The following is a 14,357-nucleotide window of genomic DNA, read 5'->3' as shown; positions in this document are numbered from 1 at the left end:
GGGGAGGCTCTCAGGGACCCTGAGGCCCTGAGTTGGCTTTGGAGCTGCTGTGTGTATCCTGTGTGCTTTGCGAGGAAGCAGAGCCTGGGGGGCCTCACCGGGAACTGTTCTAAGGGGTGGGGGCTGGGCAGCGGCAGAGGGCACGCAGGGCCATGGGCACTTGGGGGCTGCCAGCGTGGAGCCGTGAGGGGCTCGCTCACCAGCAGCAAGAGGCGGGGCTGCCTTCTGGGAAAAGGGCTGCAAAACTCAGGCACCCCCACTTGGCTGGAATGGGAGTGAGCTGAGCTGGACCCCTAAGGGGGAGATTTGGAAGGAGGGGGTCTGGAGGAAGGGAGGGGGAGGTCTGGAGGTGAGGAGGGGGAATTTGAGGGTGGGGGAGGTCTGGGGGTAGAAAGGGGGAGGCTGGGGGATGGGGGAGGTCTGGGGATGAGGAGAGAGAGGTCTGGGTGAGGGGGGATGTCTGGAATGTGGGAGGGGATCCGAGGGAGGTCCGGGTGGACAGGAGGGGGACAGTTGGGGTGTAGGGGGAGGTTTGGGGGTGCAGAGGGGAAGTTTGGGGGTGGCGGGAGGTTTGGGGGTGGGAAGAGGTCTGAGGGTAGGATTGTGGACGCTGGCTGGGGTCTGGGCCGCTGGGAAGGAAGCCTCAGGGCCCCAGGGGAAGGTTTCGGACACCCCTGGAGCCTGTGATTGGCATGGGGGCCAGAGGTCAGTTTGGTCCTTGGTTGCTGGGCAGACATAAGCCAGACTCAAGAAAACAGTGCTCTGAGTCAGGGTGGGTGTGGGGTTTGGGGGGGTGGGGCCCCCGGAGAGCTGGCAGAGAGCGATTCATCTCTAAGAAGTATAAATGGGTACGTGGCTCCTGGGGAGTTTACTTAATCTATTTTTGTGTTAATTTTTAAATATAGTTTTAAACTAGCAGAAACCCCAAACTCCACCGGAGCCCCCATCCTCTCCCTCACCACAAGGCCCTTGAGCCTCCTCCCCCCAGAGCCCCCCAGGCACACACCCTGACGCCCCAGCTGAGCCCTGGCTCCTGCCCTGGGGGGTCCCTGGCCCCGAGCAGCGGGCGCTGGACTGCACGGACTCCCTGGGCCCGGGACAGCAAGCGGGTGGCTCTTCTCCACCCCAGTCCTGTCCTCGGTCTGGCACTCGCATCAGACCCGCTGTGCCCACTACTGGAACGTGGCTTTCATTCTCCGTAGCTTGTCCTGGATCTTGCGGGAGTGCTTTTCGCTGGTGATCTGGTGGAAGGAGGCCCTGTTGTCTGCCGCTAGTATGGAGATGTCGGCCCCGCTGAAGCGGGCGATTCTTTGCTTGAGGTAGGACTGCAGCTTGTGGTCGGGGGCAAACGTGTAGGGGTTCTCCTGGAACGCGTGGACCTGGCTCACCACCTTGGCGATGTTTCTGTGTTGGGGAGAAGAAGTGAACCGTTAGTTCGCCTGAGGCCGTGGCTTATCAATTCCCGGTGTGTCACCGGAAATGTCCAAACCAAACCTCTTCTGGTACAAACTCGGGTGAGTTTTCCGTATTCATTCTTAAGGCCAAACCTCATTTCAGTACTCAGGCCTGTTTGTCTGCTCACACTCCCATCTGTCCCTCTGTCCATCTATCCGTCCATCCATCCACTTTTCATCCCACAAACATTCACTAAACATCTATGTTGGGTCTGGTCAGCAGTAAGGATTCCAGCATGAGTCAACCCCAGTGTCAGCCATTGAGGGCCCGCAGAGGACAAAGGTGAGGAAGAGAGACGCAGGGTCCCTTAAGGGGTGGATTCAGGGGCCACTGGGCACACGTTTGGCCCTAACTCTGTGTTCAGGGACATCACGTGGAGGCTCAAGAGCCACAGTCGGGGAGTATTTACGCCCTGGGGCTTGGCTGACACTGTGGCTCGTGGATCGGAGCCAGCTTCCCCGCAGAGCTGCAAGCTAAACAGAGGCCACACAGCCCTGGTGGGGAGGGGGTCATCCAGGAAAACTGGCTCTGGGCGGCGGGGAGGCTGTGGGCTCCACGGACACATCCTCCCGTCGTGCCTGCGGATGGAGATGGCACGTCCAGGGTGGAGGGCCGTGCTCTCGGATCCAGACGTGCAAGCGTTAAGAAGAGGCATCGTTAGATCTCGGCCCCGGTCCCTTCTGGATTGTGGCCTTCCCTCTAAGTGTCCATTTCCATTCTGCTGACACGGATTAATGTGCACTGTGGTGTCTCTTAAGCACTTTTTAAGTTGGTGACCAAAAGGAGGCCTTGCAAACAGCGGGTTGGAACCACTGGACTCCAAGGCCCCCGGACCGTGGCTGCTGAGGTCAGCCCTCGACCCGGAGTGCAGCTGGACCGTGGCCTGGCCAGCTTCCGCCTGACCGCCCACGTGGGCGATGCAGAGAAGAGATGGGAGGAGGGCAGAGTGGGTGCGAGGCTGCGGGGGTGCGGGCCCGCTGGAGAAGGGCTGGCCCGGTGCTGAGACCGGCAGGGGCGTCTCTGATGAGGCCTGGAGCTCCCAGGAGAGCGGGCTGGAGGCCAGGCTTCTCCCAGCACGCTTGCACCCTCCCAGGTGGAAATGGGCAATGCCCTCTTCGGCTGGGGCCGCCATGGTGGCTTTCACGAGCAGCCCCTAGTCTGTACCTCCCAGGGACGCTGGGCCCGCAGGGGTGCTGGGCAGGGGAGCCACGGCACCGCAGGAGCAGGCTAGGACTGGCCACCGGGCCTGCGTAGAAAGCTCCAGGGCGAGGGGCCCGTGGCGTCGTGGGGAGCAAGCCCCTCACCTGAGCTTGCTCCACCTGTGGGCCCCGTTAGTCATGGTGAAGCCCCCCGTCTCCAGCTGCTGGATGTGCATGGCCAGGAGGCGTGCCGACGGCAGGGTGGGCTGGGCCCGGAAACGCCGCCCTTCCATCAGACACAGGCTGTCGCTCTTCAGGAAGACCTGGGGGCCCAGCCAGGGGCATGGGCAGGGGGAGACAGGTGAGAGTCAGTCCAGGGCCCTCAGCTCGGCCAATCCCAGTTGGTGCCGACGTCCCCCACTCATGGGGGCTACACGGCACTAATTTATTTCCAGTCCAAACTGTGCCCGGGATGATCGGACGGGAGCCGGCGGTCCGGATGTCTGAGGCTCGCAGACACAGGGGACCCTGACACCCAGCAGAAAGCTGCACGTGTGCCTCTATTGTTTCCTAACCTCCTCTCTGCCGGGCTCCAGAACACAGCCAGGTGACCCAGCTGCCCAAGTGAGGACGAAGCCCAGGCCGGCCGGCTTCAGGGACCTGTGTCTGGTGTCAACCGAGGACCCACAGCAGCCCCCCGGCCTGCAGGGAGTCAGGCCCCTCCAGTGGGGGAAATGCCCACCCACTATACCCTGGGCACTGGCCCCCCCCCCCCCCCCCCCCCCCGCTCTCTGCCCAGCTGAGTGGCAGAGGCCCCGAGGGGAGATGGGCGAGACAGGGCTAGCTGGGTGGCTCCGTGCGCGACTCTGAGGGGGCCGTGTGGCCTGGGGCCCCATGCAGGCTCTGCCTGGTGTGCGCTGCGGAGGTGCGCGGAATGCGTCGTTAGGGGAAGCCCCAGGTGGACAGAAGCTGCCGGAAGCTGAGGCACAGCACTAGTACCTCCACGGCTTTCAGCTCTTCCATGACTTCTGCTATCTTTGCAGGTAGAATTCTCCAGGCCTAAAATAAAAGCACGGTGAACCCCTGTGGCCTTGCCGGTGCCCACGCGCCCGCCTGTGGCCAGTGGCCCTGGGGGGTGACTCACAGGTGACTGCCTCACTGCGAGGTGCTCCAGGCCGCCCAGGATCTGCATGGCTGTCGCAAAGTTCCTTTGCTCATAGCAAGACTTCGCAATCAGCAAAAATTTGGACAGTAAATTCACCTGCAACTGAAACCAGAAAATGACACATTCAGTGTGTTCCTGTTGAAGATCAGCTGGTAGAGAGCATCTGGGGACCCCGCAGAGTCGCCCAGCACCAGGGCGCACGGGACAGGAGGCCCACCACCCGCCCGCGTGGGCTCAGGTCTCAGAGGGTGGCCGCGAGGGGCAAGGGGATGCTCATTACTCAGGGACAGGAAGCGGAAGGGCACGTGCCCAGTGAGCACAAAGATGTGAAAAGAAGTCCGCCTCACTTCTCCAAAGCAGACAGACCTCTGCTCTAAGAGTGAGACAGATGCGGGAGGGGGCACGGCTTCAGGACCCGGAAGGGCGCCCCCAGCTGGGGAAGACGGAGCCCGTGCATCTTCTCCCCTTCCGCCTGTGCGACTCCACCGCAGCACAGGCTTCAGGGCCTGACCAGGGGCTGGGTCCCACGGGACCCACTGCTCCTCTGTGGGTAGCCAGTCGGCAGCGCACATTCACCAGGTTTGATGGGAACACCCCGTGGGATTCTCACTCCTAACAACGTGCGCCACTTTAGAGGCCTGAGGGCCTGGGCTCACGGACCCACAGATAGCACTTGAATTTCACACAGCTCCAGAGGCTTCTAGCGATTCTGGAGAATTCAGCTGACCTCTCTTTTCAGAGCCGCCTCACCTTGTGAACTGTCACCAGGGCCAGGGCCATCCTTCAGGTGGGAACAGTGCCTGCCTGTGGGTCCCAACCACATGCCTTTTCCCTGGACTTGACCTTGTCTGTGGTGATTCTGATGCCATCGAAGGTTGCACCGATGGGCCCCTGGAGCTCATCCACCCTGATGGCCTCTAGCTGTCTGGCCTGAGTGCCTCTTAAAGAGTCTTGGAAAACATTTACTCGCTCATACTTAAGTTAACATGCCACTTTTTTCTTCATATATTTAAATAGACGCAAAATAGGGGTGCCTGGGTGGCTCAGTCAGTTATGTCCAACTCTTGAATTCAGCTCAGGTTTGCGGGATCAAGGCCCGTGTCAGACTCTGTGCTGACAACTCAGTCAGCTTGGGATTCTCTCTCTCCTCTCTCTACCCCTCCCCTGCTTGCACGTTCTCTCTCTCTCTCATAAATAACCATTTAAATAGATATAAAATATGTAATTTCCAGCACTTTCAGATAAACCTGTTCCATCACATTTTTATTTAAAAAAATGTCAGTGGTAAAAAGTATAGAGTGGAAAATTTACCCTTGTAAGCAGCTCTCCTAATAGAGCTCAGCGGTGTTGGTGACACTCACTTCATTGTGTCACAGATCCGTAGAGCTCTCTTCTTGTAAACCTGAGGCTGCAACTGTCGGACAGCTGCCCCCCATCTCCCGCCCCCCGTCCCTGCCCCCGACCTTCTACTTTCTGTCTGTGTGGTTGGAACCCCTCCGGGATCCCCTAGAGTGGAATCACAGCGTTGACGACTCCGGATATTTGTCTTCCTGTAACCGGCTTATTCCCTCAGTACGATGTGCTCCTGGGCCGTCCACGCCCTGGCCCGTATCACAACTCTGTTCCCTTTTAAAGCTGAATACCGTTCCATGGCGCGGATCAGTCACATTGTGCTCGCCCATCTGTCCGCGGATGCACGTCCGGGTGCTGCCTTCTCTTGGCTGTTGTGCTCTGTCACCTGCAAAATTAGCTGAGGAAACCGAAATCTGGTGTTGCCTTCAAACCCACTGTTACTCATCTAAAAAAAGTCAACACGTTTTTCTTGAAGGTGACAAGCTTCGCGCTCTCGCTTGTTCTTCACCTTCTATCTCCATCCCGTTTGCCCCAGGGCGCCGTGTGCGTGGGGTGTACTGTGTCCCCGGGGGCCTCTGGTGGCCGCCCCGCTGCGTTCGTTCTCTGCCTCAGAATTTGAATGTTAGCAATTTTCTGTGACCACACTTGACAGATGTACAAGCCTGTCTTCTGGATTGTTCTGACATTGCAGTAGGTAACACACAACATGCGAAACAACACATATATCGGAATGTGTGTGACAAACACTTTTGTCAAAGGTTTCACGTGCGGTTTCACTGGAAACGCGTCTCCCGGTGAGCCACGCGGCGCTCTCGGGCTGAGTACTGCCCGTCTCGATAATTCTGTCCTTCGCTTCCAGGGACGCAGGGTTACAACGGAAGGCGCTCTGCCCCAGTGACGCCGTGGTCCTCGCTGGGCGCCCGGAGATCCGCTCCAGCGTGCTGACCACCAGGCCCGCGGGGCCGGCCGGGCAGGGCGCCTGCACACTCAGGACGCCGAGCCCACTTTCCCTTTCGGGCGGGGAGAGGGAGAGTCCCGCTTTCTGGGGACTCACAGAGGGCTAGTCCTGGGAAGCCGAGGGCCGTGAAGTGACTGTTGATTGTCCTCGGACCTGTCCGTGGGCAGGTCTCCCTGGAAGTCCGCGTCAGGCCCAACCACACGGGCCCCTTTCGGAGACCTGGTTTAGGGAAGCTACGTTCTGAGGTCACTCACGGTATTTGCAATGTTGTGGATTAGAATGAAGTGGGCGAGCCCAGGCTCCCTGTTCCCGCATCTCGGTGGAGGTGAGGGTGGCTCAGTCTGTTGGCTAATAAATCCCTAAAGCTTGAAAATTCTCGCCCAAGGGGGAAAATGCAGAGAACTCTGCACTCGCTAATAGGTCTTGGGTTGCGGGGTCGGGAGAACACAGAATATTAAAAAGAGAAAAGAAATTGCAAAGACAGTTAATGCCGGAATAGACTTCTCTGTGCTTTGCCATGCGATGGGGAAGTGGTGGCCTCTGTGGGCGCCCCCCCCCCCCCCCCGAGCTCCCTGTCACACTCAGTCCGAGGGCAGCGGTGGTGGGGGCCACCCAGGAGGAGCCCCGGGAGGTGGCGGGAACCCAGCGGGGGGCGGGAAGGGGTGTGGACATGGGAGGAGCCCTGTGGTCCCCACCGCAGTCCCCTGGTGCCGGCTGGGCAGGACTCGTGATGCCCCATCCCCCTGCTGGCCGGGGGGGGGGGGGGGCGGGCGGGCAGGCAAGCGAGGCCTTGCAGGTGCCCGAGGGGCCCAGGGGCTCTGTCCTCCCCGACCGCGGATGGGTGGGTGGGGACCTGGAGGGAGGCGCTGGGTCTGAGGCGGGTGGCCGTCCCTCCTGGACTGCCTGCTGCGCTGCTGAACTGGCCGCAGGTGGGTCAGTTCAGGCCGAGAGACCCGCCGTCAGGGTGAAGGCCGGCAGGACCCGGAAGGGGCCCCAGAACAGCAGGACCTTCACCTTGGCTGGACCACCGAGCCGTTCCGCGTACCCCACAGCCTGCCGAGGACGCGCTCCTGCCGGCTGCAGGGGTGTGGCGGGAACTAGGAAGGTCCCCACCCTCGGAAGGGCAGCGAGTCAGGATTCCCGGCCCTGGGGCCTGGCTCCGGCGGGGGATGCAGGGAGCCCCTGGGGGCGCACTCTGGACCCTGAGCGTGAGTGTGTGTGAGGGGGATGGTGTGCGTGTGGGAGAGAGAGGGCGCACGTGTGCGTCGGGGGATCTGGGAGAAGATCTAGGGGGTGACGGGGACCACGTGTGAGTCTGTGTGTTAGAGGGATTACGTGTGTGAAAGCAACAGTGTGTGTGAGGGAATGTGAGAGGGAGTGTGAGTGTGTGAGGCAGTGTGTCTGAGTGGGTATGTACGTGAGGGAGTGTGTGTATGAGGGAACGTGTGGGAAGTGTGTGTGTAAGGTGTGTGTGTGTGGAGGGTGTCTATGTGGGAAGTGTGAGGGAGTGTGAGGGGAGAGGGAGGAGGCGTGTGAGTGTGAGAGGAAGTGTGAGAGAGTGGGTATGTTGAGAGGGTATATATGAGGGAGTGTGAGTGTGGGGGGTATATATGTGGGGAGTGTGTGAGAAGTGTGTGTGTGGAGTGTATGTAAGGGAGTGTGAATGTGAGAGGAAGTGTGAGAGCCTGTGGGTATGTGAGTGTGTGAGGGAGTGTGAGTGTGAGGGTACATATGTGGGAAGTGTGTGTGAGGGAGTGTGTACGTGAGTGTGAGAGGGAGTATGTGTGTGATGTTTGAGAGTGTGAGTGTGTGAGATAGTATGCGTGAGGGAATATGAGAGGGAGTGTGCGCGTAAGTATGAGTGTGAGCGTATGAGTGTGAACGTATGTGAGCGTGAACGTGTGTGAGGGAATGTGTGTGTGGGCATGTGTGTGAGGGAGAGCGTGAGGGGGTATGTGTGTGAGGGAGGGCATTTGTGTAAGACTGCCCATGTCGGTGCCTGTGCACGTGTGACGCTGCAGGTGTGCACACGCGCAGGTGTGCAAGTGGCCCGCACGAGGCCCCGCCGTGGCTCTCGGAGCCGGTGCGCGTGTGCAGGAGGCCGAAGAGCCGTGTTGGGACGCAGTGAGACAGGCCGTGCCCGTCGGGCGAGCCGGGTGGTGTGTGCAGTGTCGCTGTGGACAGAAGCCGCGACACTGCTTTCACCCTCGCCTCGGGCGACCCAGAGAGCGGACGAGGGGGGCTCCCCGTGGGGCGCCGCGCCCCTGCGGCCACACCCCAGTGTCCGGGGCACCCACCTTGGAGGTGTGGCTGGTCACGATCTCAGCGGCCACCCAGGTGCTGACGTCGTCCGCACTTCTTAAAAGCTGCAGTAGGTATTTGTCCTGGACGTAATTGGGCAGGAATAAGCTGCAAGTCTTGGCCGACAGAGACTCGGAGGAGCTGGGCCTGGAAGAGACAGGCGCGCAGGTCACAGCGAGGACGTGTGGGCGCGGCCCTGCCCGGGCCCCTGGGGCTGCAGCCAGCAGGGTGGGCTCTGCGGAGCGGGGAGGGCCCGGCTCCGAGGACGTTCGTGACACCGGCGTCTGTCTGCCTTTGGCCAAGAGAGTCCGTGAGACGCTCAGGTGAAGCCCCCGAGACCCTGCCACCAGCCATCTGCCCCAGAGCTCTGGGGCGACGCCCCGCAGGCGAACACTCACTTGGGGAAGGCCACGCTTTTGTCCATGACGCCCAGGGCCCGGGAGTTTAGGAAGTGGACGGGATGGCACTTCTGAAACAATTCCTGTCGGAGACAAGGCCACAGATGTTCAGGGCTCCTTTCCCAGGGGCCCCGGGGGCAGGGCAGCATCTCTGGGGGGCTCTCTGTGCAGCCGTGGTGACGGCAGGTAGGGTCACTGGGTCGCCACCACTACTGTCACCCGCAAGTGACTTAGGCCCCGGAGGGCGGGACACCTGGGGGCGGGGCTCAGGGCGCCAGGAGGGAGGAGGCCCTAGGGCGCCCTCCAGCCTCGAGAGGCCGGAGTGTCGGGGATGCAGGCGCCAGTGGGCGGGGCGGGGCTGGCGGTGGGAGCAGAGCTGGGGCCTGTCCTGAGCGCCGCCGCCGAGTTCCCTGCCCCCGCACGCGCCCCCAGCACGGTCGCCGCAGAGCGAGGGGGTGCCCAGCGCCCCTCCCCGCGGTCACCTGCTGCAGCAGCGTCAGCTGGGAGAAGAGCTGGTGGGTGCTGTACTCCGTCAGGAAGTAGGGCCCCTTCTCGCTGGCCTTGGCATAGGGGCCGCACAAGTCCTCGAAGAAGCAGGGCTTGGGCAGGGCGGACGCGATGGTGTACTGGCGCTCCTTGTGGTGGGGCAGGGCCAGCCCGTTGCCGCGGGACAGCCTCCAGGGGAAGCTCTGCCAGCGCGGGCGCGGTCAGGCGGGCTGGAGGCCCGGGGGGAGCGGCCCGAGGCGGGCGGGGCGGGCGGAGGACCAGGGGGGCTCCCGGCCCCGGCCCCGGCCCCTTCCGACCGGCTCTAGGACACCTGCCCTGGCGCTGCAGCAGCCCCCATGCCAGAGCCCCTGAGGTGTGGCGCGGCCCCCGTGTTGTGGAAAGTCCCTTCCGATCCAGCCCCTGCCCCAGGCCGTTTTCTGGCAATGGTCTGTTCCACCCGGACCTCTGGCCCGAGGGTCAGGAACGTGGGGCCTTCTGAGCGCTTGGCCGGGGCTCCCGCACCGTCCCGGTCCAGGGCAAGCAGGGGCGGGAGGTGCCGGCCTCACAGGGCTGCGCGTGCGCGCGCGCGTCCACACGTGTGAGCACACGGGCAAAGGTGTGCACGTGAGGGTGCAGGCACACGTGCGCCGTGCTCTCTGGGCTGCCCCGGGACACCCCCCGCCCCCGCCCCGGGAAAGGCCTCTACCTTCCGGGAGATGCCGTCTTCCGAGAGCCTCTTGCACAGGGCGTTGAGGGGCCTGGTGTCCCCCTCCGCCTCCCCGGGGTCCTCCAGGCCGGAGCCGCGTGCGGGGCCCTCGGGCCGCCGGTCAGCGCCCACCTCCAGGAGGCCCAGCAGGCGCTCTGCAGAGCCATCCAGGGGCAGGATCTGGGCAGAGGCACAGGGCGGTCACTTGTCACCCAGGCAGGGCTGTGGCTCTCACGCCCCGGGTGCTGCCCGCGGGGGGTGTGGGGCCGCTCAGGCGCCGGCGCTGGCCGCGGTCACCTTGGAGGAGATGAAGTCCTCAAGCCTGCCCAGCAGCCCGGAGTTCCGCGTGAAGTCCACGGCGTAGCAGTCCTCCAGCCAGGCCTGCAGGAGGCAGAAGCTTCGCTTGTAGATCTTGGTGAAGGTCGAGGCCGGGTCCTGGTGAGCCCTGGAGGCAGACGGGAGGAGGCCTAAGCCCTGCAGGGCCTGACACCGCCCAGCAAGGGGGCGTGAGTGGGGGCTGCACGTGGCTCTGCCTTTGAGGGGTGTTTCCGCCCTACCTCGCCTGCTTCAGGGGGCAGAAGAGGAAGGCGGTGGCCGCGTAGCCGGGCCTCGGGCTCGGCGACCCGGGACAGGGGCCTGGTGCCTGTCGGCCAGCCTTGCCTGCTGCCAGTCCTGAGGCCCGTCACCCCTGCCGCCGGGGCTGAGACGCCAGGGCTCTGGCACCCAGTGGGAGCGCAGGCCACGAGGGGCGGAGTGGGTCCTGGCTCCACACGTGCAGGGACAAGGGGCCCGGGGGTCTCTCCTGTGAGTCCCTGCCCCAGGGAGGGAGGCGATGGCTGATGGGCCGGGCATGCGCAGAGTCCACGGTGACCACAGGCCAGGCCAGGGAACAGGCGAGAGCACCTCCTTGGGCGCATCCTTCACTGGCTGCAGCCCTGGGCTGCCTACGTGCTGCGGCTGCCGCTGAGGAAGACCGATGGCGCCGCAGGCCCCCCTCCCCCAGCTGAGGGGCTTGGCGCTCCGCCTGCCCCTGCACTCAGGCCACCGGCTCCCCACCTCCTCCGTGAGCATCGGTGGTCTCCCCGGGCCACTCTCCCCTCCTGCAGCTTGCTGCGTGCTCCCCTCTGGGCCCCGCGGCCCCTCGCATCCCCCTCCTCTTCTGCCTTCTCCAGCCGGGCGCAGCCACCATCCTCGTCAGGGGCACCAGGGACCCCCTGGCCCTTCACAGCCACCGACAAGGCGCCACGGGGTCCACCCTGTGTCTGTGTTGTGCCTCGTGGGCCAGGCCGTACCTGGACAGGGTGCTGTTGATGCGGTCCAGCAGGAAGTGCAGGAAGTCGTGGGGCGTGCAGAAGTAGCGGAAGGTGTAGAGGAACTGCTGCACGTAGCCTTCCAGGAAGGCATCGCTGGGGCGGGAGGAGGTGCTCAGACCACAGCCCGCCCGCCCCTGGCTCCCCCCCTCCCCCCCCTGGGCCGGGCAGGCCTCTCCTCCCAGGAGACCTTACCTGGGCTTCAGGTAAGTGGGGAGGGCCCGGCTCCCCACAGCCCCCGTTAGCAGTTCTGGGGTAGACGTGGGAGAGAGAGAGCGTGTGAATGTGCGTGAGTGAGAAGGCGTGTGAGTTCCGTGTGTGTGAGCACGTGGACTTGCGGGCCCCTTGCCAGGAGGGTGGCACCCAGGAGAGGCACTCGGAGAAGTACAGGTGCGGTGGGTACTGGTAACGTTAGGAGCTCCCAACCATTTCTAGCGGGAGGAGCTTCTTTAACATCGATTTTTTAAGGCACTCTCGCTACCGGCTTCTAGAACCTGTTTGGAGGATGCGCGTGCGCAGGCAGGGACCCCGCCCCCGAACTGGAAGTCACTGGGTTAGAAAGGAGAGCTGCTAGTTGTGCCCAAAGTTCTCAGTTTCTTTAGGACAAAACCAGGTAGGTGAGGGAACCGCGTCCTCCCCCTCAGGGGTGCCCCAGGGAGCCCCAGCACGGGTGACACCATGCAGGTCAGCGACTGAATCCCAGAAAGGTGCAGGGGCCTTGGCAAGGCCACTGGGAGGGGCTTCAGGGTGGAGGCCTGGTGTCTGGGGGCTGGGGGAGCCCAGCCATCTGGTCACCCTGGGGCTCCTGGGGGCTGTGGGGCTGTGGCTGGGGTTGGGCCCAGCCTGCCCCACGAAGGGGATGCCCATGGGGTCTGAGTGGGGGCTCACCCCTTGTTGGAGGTGCTGTGCACACACATGCTCAGCACACTATGTAATACCCCTCAACACACACATGCATACCCCTAGCGCACACACCACATACACACACACACACACGCACACATGCATGTCTCCTGTATTTGCACAACTAGCCCTCGGTGGGGATGTGGTCAAGGGCTGGCTGGGGCAGCTCCCGCCAGGGGAAGGCTTCCAGCATAGCCGGGCACAGCCCGCCTCAGGAGAACATGGGAAGAGGCTTCCATCTGGGAGGCCAGGGACGCCTCTGCTCTTAGGGGACTTCCCTCGTTCCCTGACAGCCCCCAGTGTCCCCTGCTGACACCTGACCATCAGTTCTGGGGTCAGCATAGCTTCCAGCTCAAAAAGGGCCCTGGGGGCCCTCAAGTGTGTCATGGGTCCCCCAAAGCCAGGACAGGGGGAGGCCTCCACCATCATCTGGGAAGGTAGTCTGTGCCCAGCCCTGACCTGCTGGGCTCCGTGGCTGGGAGTGGTCCAGGCCATCGGGTCAAGGGAACCTGCCATGGGGCCCTGGGCCGATACCGGGTGGACACGAGAGGCCCATGCGGGGCACGTGGCTGTGCCGAGGGACAGGGTGGGCACAAGGGTGCAGGGGCCTGGGGGTGGTCCGGGGGTCCCTGTGAGCCTGGGTGTGAGTGGCCTGGTCCTCCCTGCTGCAGGGTGAGAGCGCACCCGTGCGCCGATCAGTCAGGGTGTCTGATGCAGTGCTCTGCCAGGAGGCAGTGGCTGCAGAAACAGTTCAATTAGTGGTGGAGACCAACCTCACTGGCAGTCCCTGGGGAGCCACACGATTCATTAAGGGGTATTTCGACCCAGCAAAGGGGAAGGGGTCCAGGCGGGTCTCTGAGGCCCCTGTGTGTGTTTAAATCCAGAAGCCCCTGCGCTAACCTGCATCCCGCATTCCCCGTCTCTCCTCCACGGCACTTGCCCGGGCACAGCTGAGACCCAGATGCCCAGGTCTACAGGCGCACGTCCAGCCAAGAGCCTGGCAAAGGGGGCAACTGGCAGCTGACACGAGGCAGCTTAAAGTTCTGATTAAAATTTTTCTAAAATAAAATAAGTCCCTCATCTGAGATGAGGGAATGCAGAGACTTTCCTCACCTCATTCACCTCCTGGGGGCCTGATTCTTTTTTTCCCATCTCCCCTCTGCTTTCAGAAGGCACGAAGGGGCCCAGGGGACCCACGGTCTGCCTCCCGCTGGGCCCGGGCTGCCGCACCTGGAGTAGAGGTAGGCCATGAGCCCCAGGGGCGTGCCGGCCTGCAGGACGCGGGCCTTCCTCTGTCTGCCGCCGCGAGGGTGCTTGCTGACGTTGTAGAAGATGAGGGACGAGGACTCGTCCAGAGGGCTGAAATCCAGCGTGTCGCAGTGGGCCGCCGAGATGTTCACGATCACGGGCAGGGCGCAGGGCTCCAGGCCCCACCGCTCGGCGTACATGACCTGTGAGCGGGGTGGGGAGCGAGCTGCCTCTGGCTGGTTGACCTGCTGCCCCCGGGTGCTTGCGGGACATGGGTGCTGAGTCACCCTGCTACTAACCCCAGAGGATAGCACAGCTGTGGCCGCTCAAAAATCAGGGCACGTTTTTATGCTTTTTTCCAGGGACTGATTTCCTGGGAACCCACGAGTGTTAAGGCCTCTTGAGAAGCGAGGGGCTGAAGACGGGAGGGGCAGGTATGAGCGGGGAGATGGGAGGGGGAGGATGGGGCGGAGATGGGGGAGGCGGGAGGGGCACGGATGCAGGGACTTGCCTGGAGATACTTCTTGACCAGTCCCAGGAACTGCACCTTGCACTTCATTTCTTCCAGCTGCCCTTTCAGTTTGGACAACATGGTCTTCACCTCGGAGCCTGGGGGCAGGCAGAGGAGGCACAAAGTGGTCCCCCTGCGCTGCTGGAGGGCCCCTTTGCTCGACTCTGTGTCTGGCACGTGGACACGCAATGCTACCTTTATTTCGCTTCTCCTTCTGTAAGAGCTTCTGGTAGAACTTCAGAGTCTTCCGGTAGTTTCTTTTCTCTATCATGAGCTGCTGCTCCAGCTCCTGGCGAGGAAAGAGCCTGTGAGCCCGGGCCACAGCCCTCCTGCAGGAGGCGCGGGGGGCGGGCGTGGGGGGCAGGCTCCACTCACAGCAGCCGTCTGTTGTCTAGAATGCTCAGCAAGGCCCACACAGAATGCG

General features: G+C 62.8%; 1 protein-coding gene across 1 annotated transcript in view; it reads right to left on the bottom strand.

The window, feature by feature from the left end:
• Positions 1-551: 551 nt before the first annotated feature.
• Positions 552-14,357, bottom strand: part of KNDC1 (kinase non-catalytic C-lobe domain containing 1) — a 67,000-nt gene continuing 53,194 nt past the window's right edge. The window contains exons 24-36 of the mRNA XM_039252445.1: positions 14,129-14,222; positions 13,934-14,031; positions 13,405-13,625; positions 11,254-11,367; positions 10,259-10,406; positions 9,962-10,141; positions 9,252-9,458; positions 8,770-8,852; positions 8,368-8,518; positions 3,739-3,861; positions 3,594-3,653; positions 2,760-2,917; positions 552-1,404 (exon numbers count right to left, since the gene is read on the bottom strand). Coding sequence (XP_039108376.1) covers positions 1,173-1,404; positions 2,760-2,917; positions 3,594-3,653; positions 3,739-3,861; positions 8,368-8,518; positions 8,770-8,852; positions 9,252-9,458; positions 9,962-10,141; positions 10,259-10,406; positions 11,254-11,367; positions 13,405-13,625; positions 13,934-14,031; positions 14,129-14,222 — 1,869 coding nt within the window. The 3' untranslated portion in view covers positions 552-1,172. The remainder of the gene's footprint in view (positions 1,405-2,759; positions 2,918-3,593; positions 3,654-3,738; positions 3,862-8,367; positions 8,519-8,769; positions 8,853-9,251; positions 9,459-9,961; positions 10,142-10,258; positions 10,407-11,253; positions 11,368-13,404; positions 13,626-13,933; positions 14,032-14,128; positions 14,223-14,357) is intronic.

The sequence above is a fragment of the Hyaena hyaena genome, unplaced genomic scaffold (assembly GCF_003009895.1).
Source record: "Hyaena hyaena isolate Hyena2069 unplaced genomic scaffold, ASM300989v1 scaffold_409, whole genome shotgun sequence".
Taxonomy (NCBI): Eukaryota; Metazoa; Chordata; class Mammalia; order Carnivora; family Hyaenidae; genus Hyaena; species Hyaena hyaena.
Note: the sequence above shows the minus strand (reverse complement) of the source record. Positions and strands in the feature narration are given on the sequence as shown.